This window comes from Gigantopelta aegis, chromosome 10 (assembly GCF_016097555.1).
Source record: "Gigantopelta aegis isolate Gae_Host chromosome 10, Gae_host_genome, whole genome shotgun sequence".
NCBI classification, from domain to species: Eukaryota; Metazoa; Mollusca; class Gastropoda; order Neomphalida; family Peltospiridae; genus Gigantopelta; species Gigantopelta aegis.
Genome location: NC_054708.1, coordinates 1,550,147 through 1,572,332, shown reverse-complemented (window position 1 = coordinate 1,572,332; position 22,186 = coordinate 1,550,147). Strand labels below are relative to the sequence as shown.

At 35.4% G+C, this 22,186-nt stretch overlaps 1 protein-coding gene across 1 annotated transcript; it reads right to left on the bottom strand.

Moving 5' to 3' along the window:
* Positions 1–577: 577 nt before the first annotated feature.
* Positions 578–21,947, bottom strand: LOC121384637 (spliceosome RNA helicase DDX39B). Its single transcript, XM_041515109.1, has 10 exons — positions 21,876–21,947; positions 19,202–19,432; positions 15,613–15,740; positions 14,917–15,193; positions 9,830–9,948; positions 7,111–7,242; positions 6,343–6,452; positions 5,533–5,677; positions 4,882–5,029; positions 578–1,741 (listed from the first exon to the last, which is right to left on the bottom strand). The coding sequence occupies exons 2-10, from the start codon at positions 19,410–19,412 to the stop codon at positions 1,728–1,730; spliced, it is 1,284 nt and encodes a 427-aa protein (XP_041371043.1). The 5' UTR covers positions 19,413–19,432; positions 21,876–21,947; the 3' UTR covers positions 578–1,727.
* Positions 21,948–22,186: the final 239 nt, after the last annotated feature.

The window sequence follows — 22,186 nt, the reverse complement described above, 5'->3', positions numbered from 1 at the left end:
TGTTAATGTGAACGACAAGACTATTAAACCATGCAAATCTTTTGAGTAAGACTAGTTTTAAAAAACAATGCATTATACGAACGCCCAGAGTTGGGTTCCTGGGCCCAGCAACAGAAAGCACTCGTTACACTTACGTCAAACGTACACCATACATGTGTGGCGTACGAGTGCTTTGTGTTACCGGGCCCTGGCCTCCAGAGGCCAAACTCAGGGGGTACATGCTCGAAACCGTAGTGGTACATGAGCATGGACATTTTTTTTGGATCAGATCGGACTATACGAACTTCGTTTCAGGGCGAGACATTCATTTGGGCCTTTACAACGAAATGTTATCAAAAGGCATTTATTCAGGGGTGCACAGTATGGAAATCATTCATTCCCTTTAGTATTTTTTCGAACATTTTTCAAGGGACTCAAGTTTTCAGGAATCTGGCTTTTACAGTATTGCAAAATAATTTTCACAAATTAACCAGACGTCAGTTCTAATCTGGTTTCAGGAATATAATTGTTTAAAATTTAGTGCAAAATTTCTCTACATTCATACATTGCACTGGAATTGTTAAATAAAACACAGCAGTGATGAAATAAATATTTTATTAAGTTCCATAGTTGGGTCATTTCCAACAAGAAAACAAAATATATTCAAAATGACTCGCGGTAAAAATGACAAATTATGGTCGTGTCACCAAGAGGATGATAATTATAGTTTGTGTTTCTCGACTTTACTTTCTCTTCACTTTGAATGCTGATCATATACTAGCACATTATTCCTTTTTACACTAATCAAAAGTAAATCAATTATTTGGCTAAACCTACAACCTGATTGTGTGGTGTTCTGGTCTTGTCTATGGTAACAAGTCAAACATAATAACAGGATAATGATGTATAAACAAACAAAATTCATCATTCATCCAGAGTAGAATAAAACCAAAAATTTACATTATTAAATTTTGCAATAAGAAATAAAAGTTTATAATTTTTGAAAAACATTATATTTGTCACATCCAAAAATAGACATTTTCTTTTTTCGTATTTACCACAAAACTAATTTTATTGAAATCAATAATGCAAACGATACAGCCAAGTCACGTGACAAGAAATAACCAACCACTAGCAGGATACATCACTGCCATCAATCAATATAGTGGTTGCAGGATAATAAATTTTCAAGCCTTGTTTAATAGTAAATATACCTGTCCAATATCAAATTGCAGGTTTTCCCAGATCCATTAGTAGTTTTTCTTTTAGTAACAATTTCCGGTAATGGAGCTGCAAGCTACAGCAAGTCATAAACAATGATGACCCCACATCGTAACCAGTCTCTTTGGAAATTACTTATGAACTCAACATCTTCATTTGTAAATATCTTAAAATCGTAGCAATCCTAAATGCAAATGATCAGCAACACACTTGGTAAATGTACAGTGCATATATTTCTACAGAGAATGCATCAAACTAAACTAACATTTTCTTCATAAGCCTTGTTAAAACGTGTCACTTCATGTTTGTCCAATGAAATCTTCGCTAGTTCACTATGTGAACTATAGCAATCGGGTACTTTGCACAGACTGGTCATAACGAAATACCATCATAAAAAAGTCACACGTTGATGAATGTCAAAGTTTGATCACATATGATGGCATAAAACAATGGATAAAACACGGCTTTCATTCTCTCTCTCTCTCTCTCTCTCTCTCGCACAGTCTATCTTCTTGATCAACACTTGTTTAGCGTCCTTCAACTGAAAATACAGACAAAAATTAGTTAGAGCAATTAAAACATAATGAAAATACAGACAAACACTAGTTTCAGCAATTAAAATATAAGACACAAATCTCGGTACCTTAATTCTTAACTCTCTCCGTCCGGTTGTCGAGTGTACTCGACTTTAGCCGTTTCACTGTGAAATACGGTTGTCGAGTTTACTCGACAATCGAAGTAAGGTATTCCCTGATTACTATAAATAGCCCTGTATAGACTATTTATAAGCTACCTTCTGCGCATGTACGGATGAATGGTCCAACTTCCTTCCTGTATCGAAAAATCTAATTATTACATGAAATTTTTTTACTTTTTTATCTGTTGAAATCCTTTATCGCGAATTGATTTTTTTTGGCCCAAATAAACATGGCGGCCGACGAAGATGCTATTTGGAGAGTGATATCGATGGAGAAATGGATAGTGAAGATTTTTCGGAATCTGATGTTGACGTTCCGACACCAGGTGTTTCATTATCGGATTCGTTTGAGGATTCTTGGCTTCCGCGATTTGACAAACGGACCGGCGTTTTGCTCGATACAGATGGAACAGAAACTGCGTTTGAAACATTTTGTAAGTTTCTTGACGAAGATGTCATTTCGATGCTAACAATTCAAACGAACTTGTACGCAGAACAGTATTTTGAAAAGCACCCCAAAGATACATTACCGCCTTGTTCTACAACACGTGGATGGGTACCTGTAGTGAACACTGAAATGAAATCATTTTTGGGCATTTTGTTGTTCATGGGCACTGTCAAGTTGCCCAATTATGCTTCCTATTGGTCAACAATTGCATTGACCCAAATGAAAGGATTTCGAGAGATCATGAGCCGTGATCGCTGGCAAATAATATGGATGTTTTTCCATGTGTGTGATAACACAACAAACCTTCCAAGAGACCATCCAAACCATGACCCAACTTTCAAAATCCGCCCTGTTGTTGATAAACTGATTGAAAGATTTTGCGACATTTATTATTACCCCGAGAAAGAACTTTCTGTGGATGAAAGCCTTATTGCATTCAAGGGCCGTTCATCTATGGGTCAGTATATGCCACAGAAGCCACATAAATGGGGACTGAAAGCATGGGTACTGTGTGAATCCTCGACAGGATATTGCTACAACTGGTTTATGTATGTTGGACGAAAACAAAACACAGAGGTGGGACTAACTAATTCAGTTGTCATGCAGTTGTGTGAAGTTGTCAAGGATGCAGGACATCATGTATACATGGACAATTTTTTTCTTCACCACAATTGTTCGAAGATTTATCAGAATGCAGTGTTGGAGCTTGCGGCACTCTACGGGCAAACCGACGCGGAACTCCGCCTCAAATACAGAGAGCCAAGTTCAAAAAAGGAGACGACCCAATGTTTTTTCGGGACGACAAGTGTTTATTCATTGCCTGGATGGACAAGAAGCAGGTAAATGTGCTGTCTACCATCAACAACACCCGTATGATGATCAAGTACATTCGATGCAGGGACCCAGCCAATAACAACAGGAGAGAGATCAACAAACCAAAAGCTATCGAGTGTTACAACCAGTTTATGGGTGGAGTGGATTTATTGGATCAAATGATTTGGACCTATCTTGGTGTGCACAGAACAGTAAAATGGTGGAAAAAGGTGTTCCTCTATTTATTGGAACTGGCATTTGTGAATTTCACAGTTGTTTGGAAACGGTTGCATCCAGGTGTGAAACTGGACAAATACAAACTATGTCTTTCCATCATTTCGTCGCTTGTAGCAACACACGATCGTGCCACAACTGCCAAGCCAAGATACAGCATCGACGATGTTCCAACAAGAGTGGAAAACAAACGCCATTTCACCGGGATCAACAACAACAAGACAAAAAGTGGAGCTCAGGCATTTCCGGATTGTGTTGTGTGTTCGGATCGAAAAGTTCCAAAAGGTCGACATCAAACACAGTATATCTGCAAACAATGTGATAAACCTATGTGTCCTTATCCTTGTTTTGAAAGGTACCACACATTGCTGAGTTTCAAAATTCAGTGCACAAAGGACTTGCATAAAGAGTAACTGACAAATAAAACATTGTGCAAGTAGAAATGTGGCAAAATTTGTTTACAGTGTGTATTTATTTTTTTCAAATTTATGTACAACATTTATAATTTCAAAAAATTTCACTACAAATATTTACAATTGTAGAAAATTATATTAGTAATAAATCTTTCATTACATGTTGTGGTATTATTCCAATAATTAATAAGTTATAATCATTTTTAATGAACCACTACTAATTTCCTCCATTTCACAAAAGGAGCCAGTTTTTGGAACCTGGCGGGCAAAATTTTGTCCAGGTTGGAGAGAGTTAATGTTCAGACAAAAATATATTAAAATGAATACAACAATTAAGAAATGTTGAACTTCCGTTCTCTTTTCTCTATCCAACGGCCTTTCCCTCTATTTCTATAGACTTATCTCAACATCCCAACAGCCAATGAAATGGAGTACAATGTTTTGTTTAATGACACCACTAGAGCAGATCGATGTCAAACATTTGGTAATTCTGACACGTAGTCAAGAGGAAACCTGCAACATTTTTCCTAATGCACCAAGGGATCTTTTACATGCACTTCCCCCCCCCCCCCCCCCCCCCCCCCCCCCCCCCCCCCCCCCCCCCCCCCCCCCCACAGGAAAGTACATACCACAACCTGACTAGTTGTGGTGCACCAACTGGAACAAGAAAAAATACAATCCACTGAGATGGTCTGACCCTGCGATCCAAGCACCTAAGTGAATTTTCCAGCGAGTGCTTGGATTGTGGGAAATATCAATGGTTAGGTCAAGTTTAGTAAAAAAGAAAATTTGACAGAAAACATGAAGCATGTTAGCAAGGAGTAAAAATCAACCAGAGATATGCAACAGTCTTAAAAGACAGTACTCGTAGTTCCATATTAACTTATTTAAACACCAAAATTTGACAGAGAGACAAAGTGCACAACAGTAACACACTAATTTGCCTTTCCAACTTTGATACAAGACATTAGTGGAATGTTATGTTGTATGAACACCAACAATACCCACTGACAGGCCACAAACTAATGCATTTCAAATAGAAAATGGTTAAGTGGGTGAATACAAGTGGTACTTACTGTAGGAGGAAATATCAATTTCATCGGGTAACTCGGTGATGTTCACTTCAAAGCGCTCCTGTACATCGTTGAGGATTTTCGCATCACTTTCATCAGACACAAATGTAATTGCTAAACCCTTGGTTCCAAAACGGCCTGCTCTAGCAACCTGTAATACAATTGTATTTTTATTAAAAAAAACCATAACATTTCAGACCAAAACAACATTCATTTGAATGATATTGTAAAAGTATCTCAATGAAAATTACTGCTGGTATACATTCAAATTTTGATTCAGAATGAAATACTGGTATTAAATTATCAACAATACACAAGACAAACAAGACCAAACATCAATCAATTTAAAAGTAGTCATAAAAATATATTATTTATGCAATATTAGAATGCAAAAATGGTGCAAGTGTGTTTTACATTTTAGGGCCCCATTCCACGAAGTGGTCTTGGCACTAAGTTCACCTTAAAGTGCATAGCTACTGTATACACTTACCGTGATCTTGGCGCTAAGGAGTGGAACAAGGCCTAGACCTTTATGGTATGTGCCCCTAGACATTCCTTACAAACTGTTGTAAGTATTTCCATGCCTGCAGAGGATCTACTGTTTATATTAAATGACCCCATTATTGTAGGCGACCAATTTGTCAAATTACTCACTCTGTGCAGGTAGGTGTCGGAATCTTCTGGCATGTCGTAGTTGAAGACAATGTTCACCCTCTCGATGTCCATACCACGACCAAACAGGTTTGTAGCAACCAAAATACGCTTCTGGAAATCCTTGAACTGCTGGTAGCGAGACAATCTGTAATAAATAGAACAAATTACATTATAATATTCATATTTGAAAATTATCAGAACGACGCTTGTTGTGGGTTAATTTCTCTTCAAACATCCTGCAATAAGAGTCTAGGTGCCCAATAACAGCCCCGATAGACTATTATCAACCAGCCTCGGTGGTGTCGTGGTTAAGCCATCAGACTTCAGGCTGGTAGGTACAGGGTTCGCAGCTCGGAACCGGCTCCCACCCAGAGCGAGTTTTAACGACTCAATGGGTAGGTGTAAGATCACTACTCTCACTAACCCACTGTCCTGGACAGACAGCCCGGATAGTTGAGGTGTCTCCCCAGGACAGTGTGCTTGAAACGTTAATTGGATATAAGCACGAAAATAAGTTAAACAAAATAGATAAATCTGGTGTAGGAATAAATCTACCCAAATATAACAAGCAAATACTTATTTATTCCTACTTTCCCACTATTAAAATTCGTTGTGTGTGCTTATCCTGCGCTTGAACAGCTCAAATGCATAAAAATGTTATGTAGAGATGCAGTTGTCCGGTCCTTTTCAAATGCTGTATCTGTTCACAAATAAGTATCACTGGTATCAAGGATCCCAACATGTTCCAACCCAATTACTGGTTTTGTGCCACTTCCATACAGGTTTAGAAGTAAAAGTCTAGACATTTACCGTTCCTCCTGGGTCATGGCTCTGTGTATTGCAATAGCAGGGAAATTTTGTTCTTGTAGCAACTGGGCCAAGGCCATACAGCGCTGAACACTCTTCACGAAGATGATCACCTGAAAGTAAAACATTTAAAGTCAACAGGCTGCGAATTTAACATGATTCTGTGCTTCTACAAATACAAAATTTTGTGTCAAAAGCATACGACGAGACAAAATTCCAAAATATCTACATTAAATCATGTTTATGATTCTGGCAGAATCATAAAAATAAATACCCAAATTCAATACCTGGTTACGACTTACAAATATTATCTCTGCAGTGTTACCTTCAAATGGCACTTCAAATGGCATTATCAAACATTACCGGTATTCAAAACTTTTTAATATATTTCCATTTCAAGAAAAATATATGCACATATGCTATTAAAATGTGTCTGCTCTATTAAAGTCATTTGCTGAACTACATCAAGAAACAAAAGTGCTATGTGGGTAGGTTATTTTCACTATATACATACATAGCATAAAGGTGGGAGCAGTAATTATTCAATAAAATGTTCCAAGAATTTAACAATATAGAACAACTTCATTCTGTCACTGGATACCTCAAGTACCAATTAGAAAAAACCTAACAGTATTCTAGGCAAACGAGAAAGACATCTAGAATTATTTAATGAATATACTCACGAACATACGCAGTAACGCAATCATGATGAATACCTCAAATTGGAAAACAATGCCCGCTGATTTAACCCAGGCATGAAAATCAATTAACCTGATTGAACTCGAGGACGTCGAGCAGCTCAAAGAGTTTGCGGTTCTTCTCGTTGTCCTTAAGTTTGACGTAGTGCTGCTGTAGGCCATGTAACGTCAGCTTCGAGTCGTCGTCCACGTACACTTCCATCGGCTGGAGAGACAACACGTTAGCCACATGTGCTCGTGTGAGCATTATACTAGCATCTACTTTTACATATTTATAAATCAAAGGATTCACAAAATATTTCAATTAAACTTATTTAGCAAAGTCTTCAGTTTTAAATTTAAACCATCTGCACTTAATTTTTACAAACAAATGTTTTCACATTTGAAAAAGTAAAACTTTTATACAGCGAACTTATCATTTCTTAATTTATCAAGACAGAATAATTTACTGAAAAGAATAATTTTATCAAGTCAAAAATAACAATATAAACTAAAACTACTTTATAATAAAAAAAATTTAAAAAAAAAAATTTGAAGTTGACATTTATTTCTGCAAACCATTAAGCGTTACCCTGCTACAACCTCAAACCACAGAATGGATGAGACATCAGCAGGAAACATGGTGGAAATGCAGCCATTTGTTGACTGGATCAGTTGAGCCACAGCCAATGCCGATAGGATCAGCCAAGCCTTTTGTCGATAGGACCAGCAAAGCCATTGACGATATGATCAGCCGAGCAGTTTGTTGATGGGATACGTCGTTCCATTTATCAACAGGATGATGGGATCCAGTAGAGTCACAGAATTGGTCATTTGGTTAATCGTGACGATATGAATTTTAACACATCAATCTAATACTTCCCAAGTTCACATCACAGTATCTTTACACCACCGATTTTTCAGTGTTCAATGGTTCACAAGTAGAGATTCTTTCAGTATCCTCCAACATTTCTCGCACACCACCAAAATCATGTACGACTCCTCCATTTGACAATTCACACTTCAAAATTTAATTATGTAATTAGTTTGTATAAAAGCTTAAGGACTTTTAAGACTTTGTTACACCTCAAAATGTCACCCATATTAAATCTGAATAAAACTTAAAATGATTAAAAAAAAAAATTAAAAAAAAAAAATTCAATATGAAAAATGATAATAGTCTCATAAGAATTTATGAAATTTTGACTGCACAAATGGAGAGCAACACTCACTCAAGTGTGTGAACATCAGGTGAACCGATCAACTGGATACAGTAGGTGTATTGATCAACTGGCAACAGCAGGTGTATTGATCAACTGGATACAGCAGGTGCATTTCACAATGAACATCAACGTGTAGAGTTTAGTTTTGATGATCCAAGACACAATCCACCTGTGCTTTCAGAGTACAGGATTCATGTGCCTTCACTTCGGATTGGTGAAGATTTATCTTCACGTCTTCTGGGATATATAATAGTAGCTTACACTTTCAAACACATCCAACAGCTTGTGGAGTTGAAATTGATATATTTTTTTATAGTCAGTAAGAAATTCATGTATGATCAGGAAAGGGGGTCTACCATGGCATTTTTTTTTACGATGCTTGGGACTGGTAAAAATTTTGAATAATTTATTATTATGAAGCCGATTATAAATATACTGTTACTGTGTCATGTCAAAGTGTATGTCATTTGTGTTGTGTATAGATCTAGAACAGAAAACTTTTTTTTTTTTAAGAGACATTTTTGGTTAACGTGTTTCACCAACATGAAATTTTGCCTAAATGTTGAGCAGCTGGTTTACATTCTCCGACTGGCAGGGTTTTTATATTGATGTATGGATTGTGAAAAGCAAACGTCAGTAGGTGGTTAATTCATATCCCATTCCTTTTTCTTCCTCAGTAGTAGTTTTGATGTCCCAGTTTAACTTTGTATGCATGTTCTCTTTTCGAAACTCATTGCAGTTTATAATGCCAGCACTTGGATCACACGAACTGCACACATCCACATTGAACGATGCTATTCAAACTTTTCACAGGAATCCATCTTAGTTTCAGGATCTTGGAAGTAATGTCAATACATGAACAACTTTAAAACCTAACAATGTCCTAAGCTATCGACTGAAACACACACTGCAAGCACTTTGAGAGTGCAGGCTTTAGTGTGCCTCACACTGCACGATTATTAGAAACCTACTCAACTTCAACATTACACGAAAGCTCAACAAACCGACATTACAAAAAATATACTCATAACTCATTTTAATGCGGGTATTTAAAGATTTTTTTTAAAGACAGTGCTATCATGATTTGTACAGATGCCTCTCAACAGATGACCATGTGTGCTCAAATATACTGGAGGTTGGCGATTCAAAGTGGTACGTTGCATTATCAATCCACATCTTTTCAGAATAATGCAGCAGCACTGCTTTCGGTGTCAGCTGTCGATAATGTCACATCTAGGCCACAATTCGGTGTGATCCACAGCAACGTATTCCTTTTATTAGCTGCAAGATGAGACATTTTTAAAACCTATAATATAACTATGGATACGGTAGAATTAACTATTAATTTACTCCAGACACACTCTGCCTGCACTTTCAGAGTACAGGGTTTGTATGTCTAAATATTACTCCATGTAGACTAAGGACTTCGCGTGGACTAAAGACCCTATAGCTGTGATCCAGGCTCTTGTGACTTATCGAGACAGGCTCAACTGACAGATTCTCAACCATATGATTAAGATGTGTAGGCATCAATTATGACCCTCGAGATCACGGGGGATCCAGAAAAGAATAATGCTTGGTAGTAATTACATCTTGCATAAACTTCTTGCAGATCGGTCGGATATCTTTTCCCAGAGTCGCACTGAACATCATCACTTGTTTCTCGTGTGGTGTCAAACGGAAGATTTCTTGAACATCTCTCCTCATATCTGAAATCGTGATAAATTTGTTATCAATAAATGTAATATTCATCAGAGTTGTTTTAGTTTTGACTTTATTCTGTCGCATACCCTGCACATACATATAAAAATACAGAACAATATATAATGCTTAACCTTTAGTCTAGTGGATAATTTATCACAGGAACAAAGTTTTTACTTTTACTCACATTTTTAGAAATGCATGAAATAATGTTCACATGTGAAAGTAAAACTAGATGTAATTTTATTTTGTGGTTAAAATAACAATTTTTTATTTTATTTTTTAAACAAAGTTCAGTAATAATTTTTTTTTTTATGATTTTCAAGGTTTTATCGAAGATTACAAACAATATTTTTTGAGGCGAATTGCCAATTTTTATTTTTGTCACAAAAACGTTTTTTCTAAAAAAAAAAAGGGTCAGATGTGCATTCAGCGATCAGTGCATTTTTGTAAATTATGAACATAATTTCCAACATTAACTATTATACATTTCTGGTAATATTATTAAAATCAGTTGACATTTCAGCATGAAATTACACTCATATATACTAAGAATATCCACCTACGTAACGCTAACATTTTATAGTCAGTTATATTATTTATGTTACCATGGCAACACCTGCAAATTTCAATATTAAGTCAACAACCGCGGTTTTTCTGAAAAATAGGGTCAGATGCGCATTCGGCTATCAACAAATTTTTTTTAAAATTATGAACATAATTTCCAACATTAATTATTATACATTTCTGGTAATATTATTAAAATCAGTTGACATTTCAGCATGAAATATACACATACGCTAACATTTTAGTCAGTTATATTATTTATGTTACCATGGCAACACCTGCAACTTTCAATATACCATTTTCTATTAATAATTATGAAAACTTTAATTTAAAACTAATATTTTGCTTTTAATTTAAGTCTATGGTGTGATCTATTAACCATACTACTCGATTTAGAAAAAGAATTAAGTAGATAGCCAATTTTGTTTTTGAATAATAGGGTCAAATGCACATACTACCATCAACGCATTTTTTAACTTACCTAGACACTAAAAATATGTATACTATCTCTATTACTTTATATATCTTTGTCAAATGACACAAGATTTTAAAAAGGTATATGCCCTTTCACTTCCTGACATTTTCAAATGAACATAATTAATTCTGTTACCATGGTAACCAATGCAAAAAGAGGAACCGTTTCCCATATGAAATGTTTTAAATGAATTTATTTCAATACAAATCACTGTATAATGATGTAATAATAAGCTCCCAGCTGTTCAAGAGAAGTGTGAAAATTGTTAATTATGTTACCACGGTAACCAATAACCAATGCAAAACAAAACAAATTTCTAAAAAAATATCATTTTCAAGGACTGAGAAAAAACAATGTATAGTGACATAATTGTACTATGCCTGTAGGAAAGATATTTGATGCTTATTAATTCTGTTACCATGGTAACCAGTTCAAAACTATATGTTACCATGGTACCCAGATCGAAACTGTTACCATGGTAACCAATGCAAACTATTGGTTACCATGGTAAGGTATGTAAAACTGGAAACTATTTGCTGTGTGCATGCAACTTTTGAGTCATACGGTCAAAAGTAAAGGACACCAGTAATCAATAATTTGAGGGTACTTGAAAACTCCACATCATAACTGCCGCAACTAGGTGGTTATGGGGTTTGGAATCTTTTTAAATTGGACATTGTATTTCATGTACACACTTTAAGCAGCAGCTATCTTACTATAATCATTCTAAAAATTATTAAAACGTATCCATTAATTCCCAAGATTTTAGGGTACATAATTTTACCCTTCATACCCTCTGGCAGAAACCCTGGACACTGATATTAGAATAATAGAAATAGTAAAAAGGATTTTATGCATTTCCGTAATTTATTGTGACACGATACTTGCCATAGTGCTTCACACGGTCACAATTGTAAAAAAAAAAAAAAAAATGTCCATTCATCTAAAAAATGTTTTAAACCCAAAGAAACAAACATCAACATGTGAGCCCTAATTAAAATCCAATATGTACCGTATACATAATGTGTATCCAGTGTTGAACACTTATGCATGATACAAAATAGATCTAAACGGTCACCTGAGTAAACAATCTAATTAAAATTAGCTCCACTATTACATGTGGATCTAAAGACAGCCAGTTGGAGCTCATGTCCACCAATCAAAACCTTACTTGCAGAATCCTGCCAGTGATTTAAAAACATTCCGAATTATCCTGAAGGTATACGACATGTTTCGTGTGAATTACGAATGCCGTAAAACATGTTTTATTTTATAAAATAAATAATTTGTAATGTAAAACTGAAGACTGATTTAGGTTTTTTTTAATTTTATAAATAAATAAATAATTTTTAATGTAAAATTGAAGACTGATAACCCACCCCGTAGGGTATTGGTATGGTTCGCTGTACTGCGGCCACTAAAATAGACTCGCCCGATATTTTTAAAATTTGTATGCTCCCAAATAACGTTATAAAAGGCGAAGTGTGATTGGTCAATATTTAAATTATTATTTACAGACGAAATGTTACCTGGACATTGGGGACTACGCAGTATTGTTAGTTTTAAATCACTGGCAGTGTCCGCCCTGCTAAAGTACGTGGATGTTTTTTCTTTTTAATTGTTATTTTAAAAAATTTAGTTATCACCGTATTTTTAAAATAAAAAACGTGATTACTTACTCTGAATCTATTGCAAACCATTATCCTACTGTAATTTTCACATTTTATATAGGTCCATATAGTTACCGCACGATTTTTTGGGGGGTGTTGCCTAACACGAAAAAGGACCGTGTCGATGTTCTAAAAAACGGTCGATAACTGTTGCATGGAAAAAAAATTGGACCTCGCGGTAAGGGTGTGTATATCCCCGACGCATCCACACCAATTGGTACCGTACAGGCCTGATGTACTAATCATAAGTGTACGGGATCCCGTTTTGTTTTGTAAGGGTGGGAGAGGAAGAAGGGCAGGCTAATTTGTGCCCGAATTAAACGAAAATACCACCAACTAAAAAACAACATTTGTTAGTTTTAGCGTTACTGCCAACCAGCTATATATAATATAGGGTTTCAAACGAAGCACTACACAATTTTACATGGATTTAATTACAACTAGTATTGTGGCTACTAGTACATGATGAAAAGGTTTCAGGCCAGCTCAATTTGCCCGAATGTGTGTCGTATTTGCCCAAATTTTTTATTTTGGTACTAATAAATTTATCAAAATACAATAGATCCAACAGTGCAACACAACTACAGTTTACCTCATGATGATTAATTTATCTTTATAACATTTGCAGATATGTGTGCAGGGAATGGGTCGACCCCCCCCCCCCCAATAATTATGTGTGACACGCAACGAGAATGTTTTGTGATTGGTTATTAAAAATAATGTAGGTCACGGTATTCTGCAGACTACTTCAGCAGATATTCGTAACCTATCGTTTGTAATTCATTTTTTAAAAATGAGAACAAATATATATCCACTCAGTAGTAATTAATACTAATGTGAATGTTGAAAAGGAAAAACAACACACAACAAAACAACGACGAACACCGAGCACATGTCGACTATATGATCGAATACGCACAACTGTTCAAGTAAACATAGCTAGTTAGAATATCGTTGCTGTAGTATAAGTAACCACGTTGTAATTATTAATGAAAACAGTTAGCCGCACATGCAAGCAATGTGTACTACTGCTGTCAAATTGTATGGCGGGAAATGCGCTGTTTATAAATAGAAACACGGAAATGGCGCGGTTTATGCCGTCGGATTACAATTATTTGATTGTGTTTGTACCTTTTTTAGGCATTAAAAGTGATACTTTTTCTAATTTAATGCAACTGTCATAATGTAGTTCATATATAATAGTATATTATGACAATTTTGTAGAGATAAAAGAAACCGCTACCAAAAAAAACAAGAAACAATAACAAACAATAACGCGCCATTTGACGGGTCATTTTTGTTTTTAAAAAAAACATAAGATGTACAACAGCAATTTAGCAAATATTTGGATATGTCATTCTAAGACTATTTATTGACATTTTCTTACTTTGTTTTTGACAAAAATGTCAACAATTAATTTAGAAAACAATTTTTAAATGAAAACAATGCAAAGTGCGTCAATGTGACGACGCTTGACGTGTATACACGTCAACGGCAGGATAAGGGTTAATAATTCGTATCCCAATATTGTCAAATTTATTATCTCCACCAGCTTTCAATTCCTAAAATGACGACGACATTCTGCCATTGTTGTCCAGTAAAAATACTTGCCAAAAGATATTTTCAACTTACAACACATCACTATGTACTTGTGGATAAGCCGACCTCTTAGTTTGTCCCGCAATATCCAGTAAAAAAAAGGTTGGCATGATGTTTAAGCCGATGTTTAAGATACATTTGATTGAGATAATGTCGGTCTAGTGCAACAGTCTTCAGTTCTGACCAATTAAATCTGCAATTGGGAATAAAATATCAGCGGTCATGAAAAGACTTAATGACCATTCCGATCACTTGACACCAAATACCAATAAAAATTGAATAAATTTGATTTTGTCAAATAAAATATAACTTTTATTGTGTGTATCAAACAATCAAATGGACACTGGTATGGGACTTAACAGAGGCTGTTAAAAATACTGGTTAAATAACAACGGTAATGTTTTGAAGCCTAGATTGACTGACAAGTTTTCATTATATCGTATTTCCATACAGATATTTTGTTGTATTTTCTTAGAAACGTTTTTTCGACTCAGTGTATTGGCCAACTCCTCTTCTCTTGGTGGTTTTTAGAGGCTAAAATAAAAGTCTGATAAAACACAGCAATATACAGTATGAGTAACTTCATTAAAATTATTACATGAAATTGGGGGTTTTTTTTTAAATGACATAACTGGTAAAATTACATTTACTGAAAGAAGCATTACCTAGTTCTGCGAGCATCTTGTCACACTCATCCAGGATGAAGTGCTTGATGTGTTTCAGGCTGAGCGTCTTCTGGCGGGAGAGTGCGAGGATGCGGCCTGGCGTGCCCACCACGATGTGGGGACAATTCTTCTTGAGCACCTCCTCGTCTTTCTTGATGGCCATCCCTCCGAAAAAGACAGCAATCTTGATGTTGCTTGTGTATTTGCTGAATCGCTCGTATTCTTTACTGATCTGGAACGCAAGCTCTCGAGTGTGAGCCAGAACAAGGACAGACACCTAATAAAAATAAAAAAAGCATACAATTACATGTGGAAACAGCCAGTGGTAATTATATTAACTGTACATCCTGTGTAAATGCAGTGTGTATAAAAATTAATTTAACATATGGCAAATACACTTGTTCACATATCCCCAACTTGACCTATATAAATAAAAACTTTTTAGGGAAAGTAAAATTGTTTTGTTTTTTTAAATATGAAGTTTATTATGAACAGAGCAAATTCCAGAATACTGTTTGTACTACTTTGCAACAATAGCCTGTGCAGCCAAATGAAAGCTGGCTTGCTTGTATTTTGTTCAACAGCAAGCTTCTACAAAGCAAGACCATTTGAGCTAAATGACATTAGCTGCGTATCAAGCCGGTTTCATGCGAACAAAGGGGCGATGTAACGTTGCTGACAAAATTATCCACCTACCTGTCCATCGACTGGTTCCAGTTGTTGAAGTGTAGCAAGTACAAAGACGGCAGTCTTTCCCATTCCAGATTTGGCTTGACACAACACATCCATGGACAAGATTGCCTGAGGGATGCACTCATGCTGAACTATTAAAAAATATATATATATAAAACATTTTAACAGTTCAACAACACAAATTCAACAGAATTATGTCTTGCCTACCATAAAAGAATTTGAGAAGTATCATTCAGGATTAATAGCTCTTAAACAACTAATATATAAATTTTCAAGTTTTTTAGATTATATTTTCACTCATCTAGGACTTGCAGTCTGTTGTAAAAAGATATTTCCCTTTTTGACTCCATGAAAGCAGAGCTTCGTTTTTGATGGGTGCGAGCGCTAATACGCCTGTCAACTCAATCTGACGGGTGCAAAATAATGCTCCCCTAAATTGAACACATCACTCTTGTATTTTTTGTAACTGCCATTTTTAATTGTTTATTGAATCCAATCCACAACGCCACAAACCTTTCCATTCTTTTCACAATGAATTTCTAGAATACATTTTATAAATTGAAACACGATTGGTTGGTTATCTTTACACTGAGCCAATCAGCTAGTAGTTCACTTATTAAGATCTCGTCGGTTTTGTTTTGTTTTGTTTAATTTCGTACAATGCAGGTAATGATCGCAAAATTTATTTTACACTGTCGTCGTTTTGATCACGTGCAGAAAAAATAATAGGTGTGTTGTCCAATAATTCTATGCGTATAATGTTTATACGTTGATATCACAGTAAACGCGTACACCAACAGCAAACGAATTTAGTAAAGCCGGTTTTGTTTTTGTTAATAGCATAGTGACATACTCCAGACATTTCTACTTTCTGCTTCACGATACTACCACGTGATTTAAAGCCAAGAAGACTGACCTTGGTACAGTCAGATTTAACGTACATGTGATCAGTTGACTAGCACCTGAAACAAACACCGATTTAATTTCAACTCAGTAATTCCAATTTACTGAGTGTAAAGCATGTATATTTTAAAATTAAATTTACCTTAGGTTTGTTTGTTTTTGTTTTGTTTAATGGGTTGCTATGATTCGAGTGTATAATAAATGACGTGTTAACTACAGTACACCGAAAATGAAAGCTAATCCTGTTTGTAAAAAAATATATTTATAAAAATTGTAGTAAGATATATATGGGTAGAAAACAATAGATGTTGACATTTTCTGTGTTATGACAGGGTTTTTTTTATTATTTATTTATTTTTTTAAATAAAGAATTTACAGGTACATAACATGTATATTATGATACCATGATAAATGTGATAATCATGTGCCATGTGGTTGTTACTTTTACATTCAGTTCACAGGTTTGTGTCCATGGAGAAATATCATTATGCGATGAAAACCAAAATTATTGTACTTGTTTTAAATAAAACAGAATAAGCACAAACAAATCAGTTTCAATACCATATTCATAAATAGTCAACAGATCATCATGATTCAGAAAAAAAGAAAGGTTTTATTTAACCTTTAGACTATTTTACAAAAAACACGTTGAGTGAGTACATGTTTATAAATTTTACTCACATATATTCACTTGAATGTTTCATAAATACATGAAATAAAGTTCATATATGAACTATTATTTTCGTGTCTTTTTTTGTAATTTTTATTATTTTAGATCGGCTAATGGTGATTAAAATTAGGCAAAAAATCAAAACAGTTGTGTTTACTTACGGGCATTTGTGGCCAGCTGTCCAGTATTTATGTCCATTATTCCCGATAAGTGGTTTTCTGACCAGAATTTTTTTTTAAACCCGAACTATGATTCATATTGCAATATTTGGTAATTTTCGTTGTTGGTATAACGATCAAATTTATTATCAAATTAGCTGTTACAATCAGCTATCGATCCCTGAAAATTACCGCGACGTGCCGCCATTGTTGTCAAAGCGAAAATACTTGCCGAAAACCACTTTTTGAACTCAAAATTTCAAGGTATTTTCAATTGAAAAAATCAAAACAAAAACCACCATTTTGAAAAAAAAAATCTTTTTTCTTTAATTATATTTCCGTTTCCGGCGAGTGTCGTGTGCAAAATGGCGGGGAAATATGAATTGGGGAATGCACTGTATACAGTGTACAGTATATCGACCGAGATATCTCGCCTGCAGTAGTCAGAAGGTTAACAATGCACTCAGCACATTTTATTTACGGTTATATGGCGTCGGACATATGGTTAAGGACCATACAGATATTGCGAGAGGAAACCTGCTGTCGCCACTTCATGGGCTACTCTTTTCAATTAGCAGCAAGGGATCTTTTATATGCACCATCCCAGACAGGGTAGTACATACCACGGCCTTTGATATACCAGTCGTGGTGCACTGGCTGGAATGAGAAATAGTCCAATGGGCAATCATGATTCAGAATTGTAATGCAACATGATATGCATATAATACATAAGAAACCGATAAATATTGTGTTCATGCTGTTTCTTTTTCTTGTGTAAGACTGCAATGGCCCATTCCTTCATCTTTGAGAATAACCATCATATTAGTTAAATTAGGATATTTATTTTGAAAACACAAAACATTAACCCTCAAGATGTTTAATTTAGAAATCATTACTCCTCAAACTTAATCATGTTCAAGGGTACAATTCCTCTCGGTCTCTTGCCTTTAATTCTGATTATTTTGAGGGGTGCGATTTCCCCCTCTGCATTTTGAGGTGTGTGATTTTTAGCACTCCTGGGTTTTTCAAAAACGAAGGTCTGTGAAAGTGAGACAAAAATGAGTAATCCATAAAAAGTTGTAAAATAGGCATTTTCAAGTTTTTCCATTGTAAACAAATTCCGATTTAGCAACAATTACCAATAATTTGGAATGTTCCCTATGACTAAAATTAAATTTTAATGCATCACAATTGAACGCCATGTTCAACTGACTTTCTGGTAAATTCAACTACTAAAGTAGTGTCTGAAATAGAATAAAAATTATTTTCGTCAATTATTTCTTTCATATTAAACTGACAAATAAATATTTAGTAAATACCTATTTAATGATACTCTACCTAATTTAGCATTTACTTGTTTGGGCTCTCACTGATGTACAAGGTGGTGTTTACTCTTGAGATTAAAATAAAGATGTTGGTAAACAGGAGATTTGTGACCTTTATTGGAACAGACATTTTGATGGAGTGTCAATTTCATTTACCCGTAAACTTTTAATTTAAAACTGCAAGATAACTGATTATTTTGAATTCCAGCATAAAATATTAATTTTGACCAGCATATTCAGTGAATATAAATTCAATATAAATACAGTAGAAATGTACACAATCTTGCAACCAAGTTATATGTGATCATATGTTGGCCAAACTTTGTTATAGTCTGTTCCAATAAAGAGCACAAATCACCTGTTTACTGACATATTTCTTTTAATTTCAAGAGTAAACACCACCTTGTACATCAACAAGAGCCAAAACAAGTAAATGCTAAATTAGGTAGATAGATATTTACAAAATATTTACTTGTCTGTTTAACGAAAATCATTTTTATTCTATTTCCGACAGCACTATAGTGCACTACACACACCTTCAGATGGATGTTCAAAACCACAGTCAACAATAGCTCTCAGCAATTCAGGCTTGAGCAGAAAATCTCTGAAGCCTGAGCTGTGGATAGATACATAGGTTCCCTTTACGTCCTTCTTGGCAACTGCATCACCAACAGCCACCTCTGGTGCAGCTTCATTCTCCTCCTCTTCATAATCCAGGATTTCATTTTCTGCTTCTGTGTCGGCCATTATTTACGTCTGTTTAGAAACTGAAAAAAGATAAACTTGTGTTACGCTAAAAGCAGTCACAAGGAATCCAATTTGACAGAATAAATCCATGTCGAAAATAACTGATGGGCATTGAACCGAGAGTTTATCAACTGAATAATATTGTATTAAGCACTACAGTTTAGATTCATCAGACTCCAGACCATTGGGACTGTAGCCGAGCACTCCAACCAGTTGGCCATGTAATTTTGACATATAGTCTTAGAAAGAAAATCTGCTACGTTTTCATTGGAGTGGAGATTAAGGTGCACATTTAGAGCAAGCTGTTGTAGCACACGCCTATCTTGGGCACAGGTATCGGCCTCAGCCGGTATCTTTGTCCAAGACAGGAATGTTTCCATTAGTAGCAAGGGATCTTTTATATGCATGCACCATCCCATACAGGATGGTACATACTACAGCCTTTGATATACTAATGCAGGACGTACATTAAGTCTATACTTTTCTTTATGTGCAGGGTGAGTTGCTTCACTCTATTTAGCAAATTTTAAATGGCAGGGAACTTTTTGAAGGTCTTCGTTGGAAGATTTATTTTGTTAATAATAATGCAAGTACTTCAATCGGGATTTAGTGAGTACTGTAGGTTATACATTTTTGGTTTGTGTGTTCATATGTTGCACAATTTCGGTTGAGAAAGTGTTCAAACATGGTGATATAAGTTAATACCAGCTATATATAGGGTAGTTCATCAAGATTAACATTGAGTGCAAGCACATTGCGAGGTTAATCTGCCCGAGGCATCAGGCTTATAGCAGATCTGAATGGTTCAGAGATATTTTGCTCGGAACAGAATTGCAGTCAAAATAACGACTACCATCACGTTTTCCCACCCTAATTGTGTATTGTGATCTATTTTGAGCTCATGAAGACCAAGAAATACTTACTTTGAACCGATCTTCATTTTGAATTAAAGGAAAAAAGTAGACCGTGTGGGTTTTTTTTTTGCAGAGCGGATTCTAGCAGCCAATTACGCTAGCATACACGCATGAAGACGTTCAAAACACCGGACTTGTACGCCGTTCCAAAGGCTTTCGATTGTTATCTGTATTTCCCCCCACTTTTAAACAGAGTGACACTGTTATGCTGATTATTAGTATTCACTATAACTTAAAGCGACATGCCCTAGATGTTAAACCTATTTTCTCATCTGAAGTGTTTTTTGGTAATCCTGGGGTTTGTAATACGACAAAATGCATTCTTTTTATTTCTTAAAAAGGAGGGGATCTTCCCATTTCAACGTCAGACGTTGGTATACTATGTGACCGTTATAATTTTGGTTCGGTTTGTTTTCTCGTGCACAGTTCGCGCGATCAACATCCGATTTGTTGTCGGTTTGCTTGTCGTTCATTTGTGAGATTTTTCTTCAGTTTGTGAACATTTTCATTAACAATAAAGTTCAGACAAGTAAGTATCTCAATACAAAACGTTCAAACCCTTAAAACCAATAATTTTGCCAAGTCTTATATCTGGAGAAGGGATACAGCTATATTGTTACCTTTATTTAAATAGAGGACAAAAAAAAACCTTACATTTTCGTCCTGGGGAGGGGAAGTGCCTCCCCACATCTGGTTCCTACAGACTACTACTACTACTACTAAGTTAGCCACTAGTACCCGGTGCCGAATAGCAAATGTAGGCTAATTGCAGTTTATATATATAATTTATTATTTCAAACACTAGTATGGTCAACATGGTCAGTGATAAGACTATCATTGTCGTCTTATTCCGATTCAAGTATCATGATTGCTGCAGCAGCCACTTCAACAGAAGCACCTATGTTGGTAAAATAACTTCCCGTTCCAAACTCATTCCTTTTGCTGTCCAGGACAGAATAGTTGGAACATGCCCAGGTGAAAGGAACGCACTCCAAGTCTGTGTGCACTCTAAGAAATTTGTCGTGACAATACTACATAGGCATTTCTGTGCTTCGAGTGATATCTACCGGTGACATCAGAATACTAACTTTCAAAATTATTTCAATTGGGTTACGGGGATTCCCATGGTATTTATCGATATAAAACCTGCTTTTTCACTCTATTTTATAAAAACATGATGTAACGTGTTACAGTTTTGTAGATTAACCAAAAATAGAATTAATTTTCGCGGGCTGAAACTAGGGCGTGCGACTTTAAGAATTTCAAACTTTTAAACACTATCTTTATATGAAAAACCACCCATTTAGCTGTAGTTAGCGAAGGTTTACATAAATGGTTTCAAGACGCCGGAACCTGTGTTAGAAATTGCATTGTGGTCTACTGTAACAAGAATAACAAAAATAGGTTTTACCCATTTTTATGAACAAAATATTGAAACAATTAGATACTAAATTTTACATAAGTAAACCTTAGTATCCAATATATATAATCGACATACTTACCGTATTCGATTGCATTAACAATACCAGATAAATGAAGATATACAAACCTAAAATTCAGCCTAAACCTTTACCACAAAGCATACAACGTATATCGCTTTCTAAATATACTAACCAATCAGAATCACGGACTAGGTCAGACCGGTTCTCAGCAAAGTAGCCACACATTCGTATTCTGTGATAGGTCTCACTACACAGATGTCATCTGCCATGTTAAATTGCCCAACTTCAAACAAAGATTGCCAATAGAACGGGTTCTCGTTGACACTAACAACATACACCATTGCGAGCATACATTATATAAGCATTTATTTTCACTCCAAAATTGCGAACATTTCCGTCTCAGTTTTTTGCTATATGA

What these genes read in the sequence shown, in the direction of transcription:
- LOC121384637 (XM_041515109.1), bottom strand. Translation starts at nt 19,412, where the DNA reads ATGGCCGACACAGAAGCAGAAAATGAAATCCTGGATTATGAAGAGGAG. An exon ending in GCAAGAAGTTTATGCAAGAT is followed by an intron (nt 7,243 to 9,829) that starts GTAATTACTACC and finishes TTGTCTCTCCAG; the next exon opens with CCGATGGAAGTGTACGTGGA. An exon ending in ACGTCCTCGAGTTCAATCAG is followed by an intron (nt 6,453 to 7,110) that starts GTTAATTGATTT and finishes TTTTACTTTCAG; the next exon opens with GTGATCATCTTCGTGAAGAG.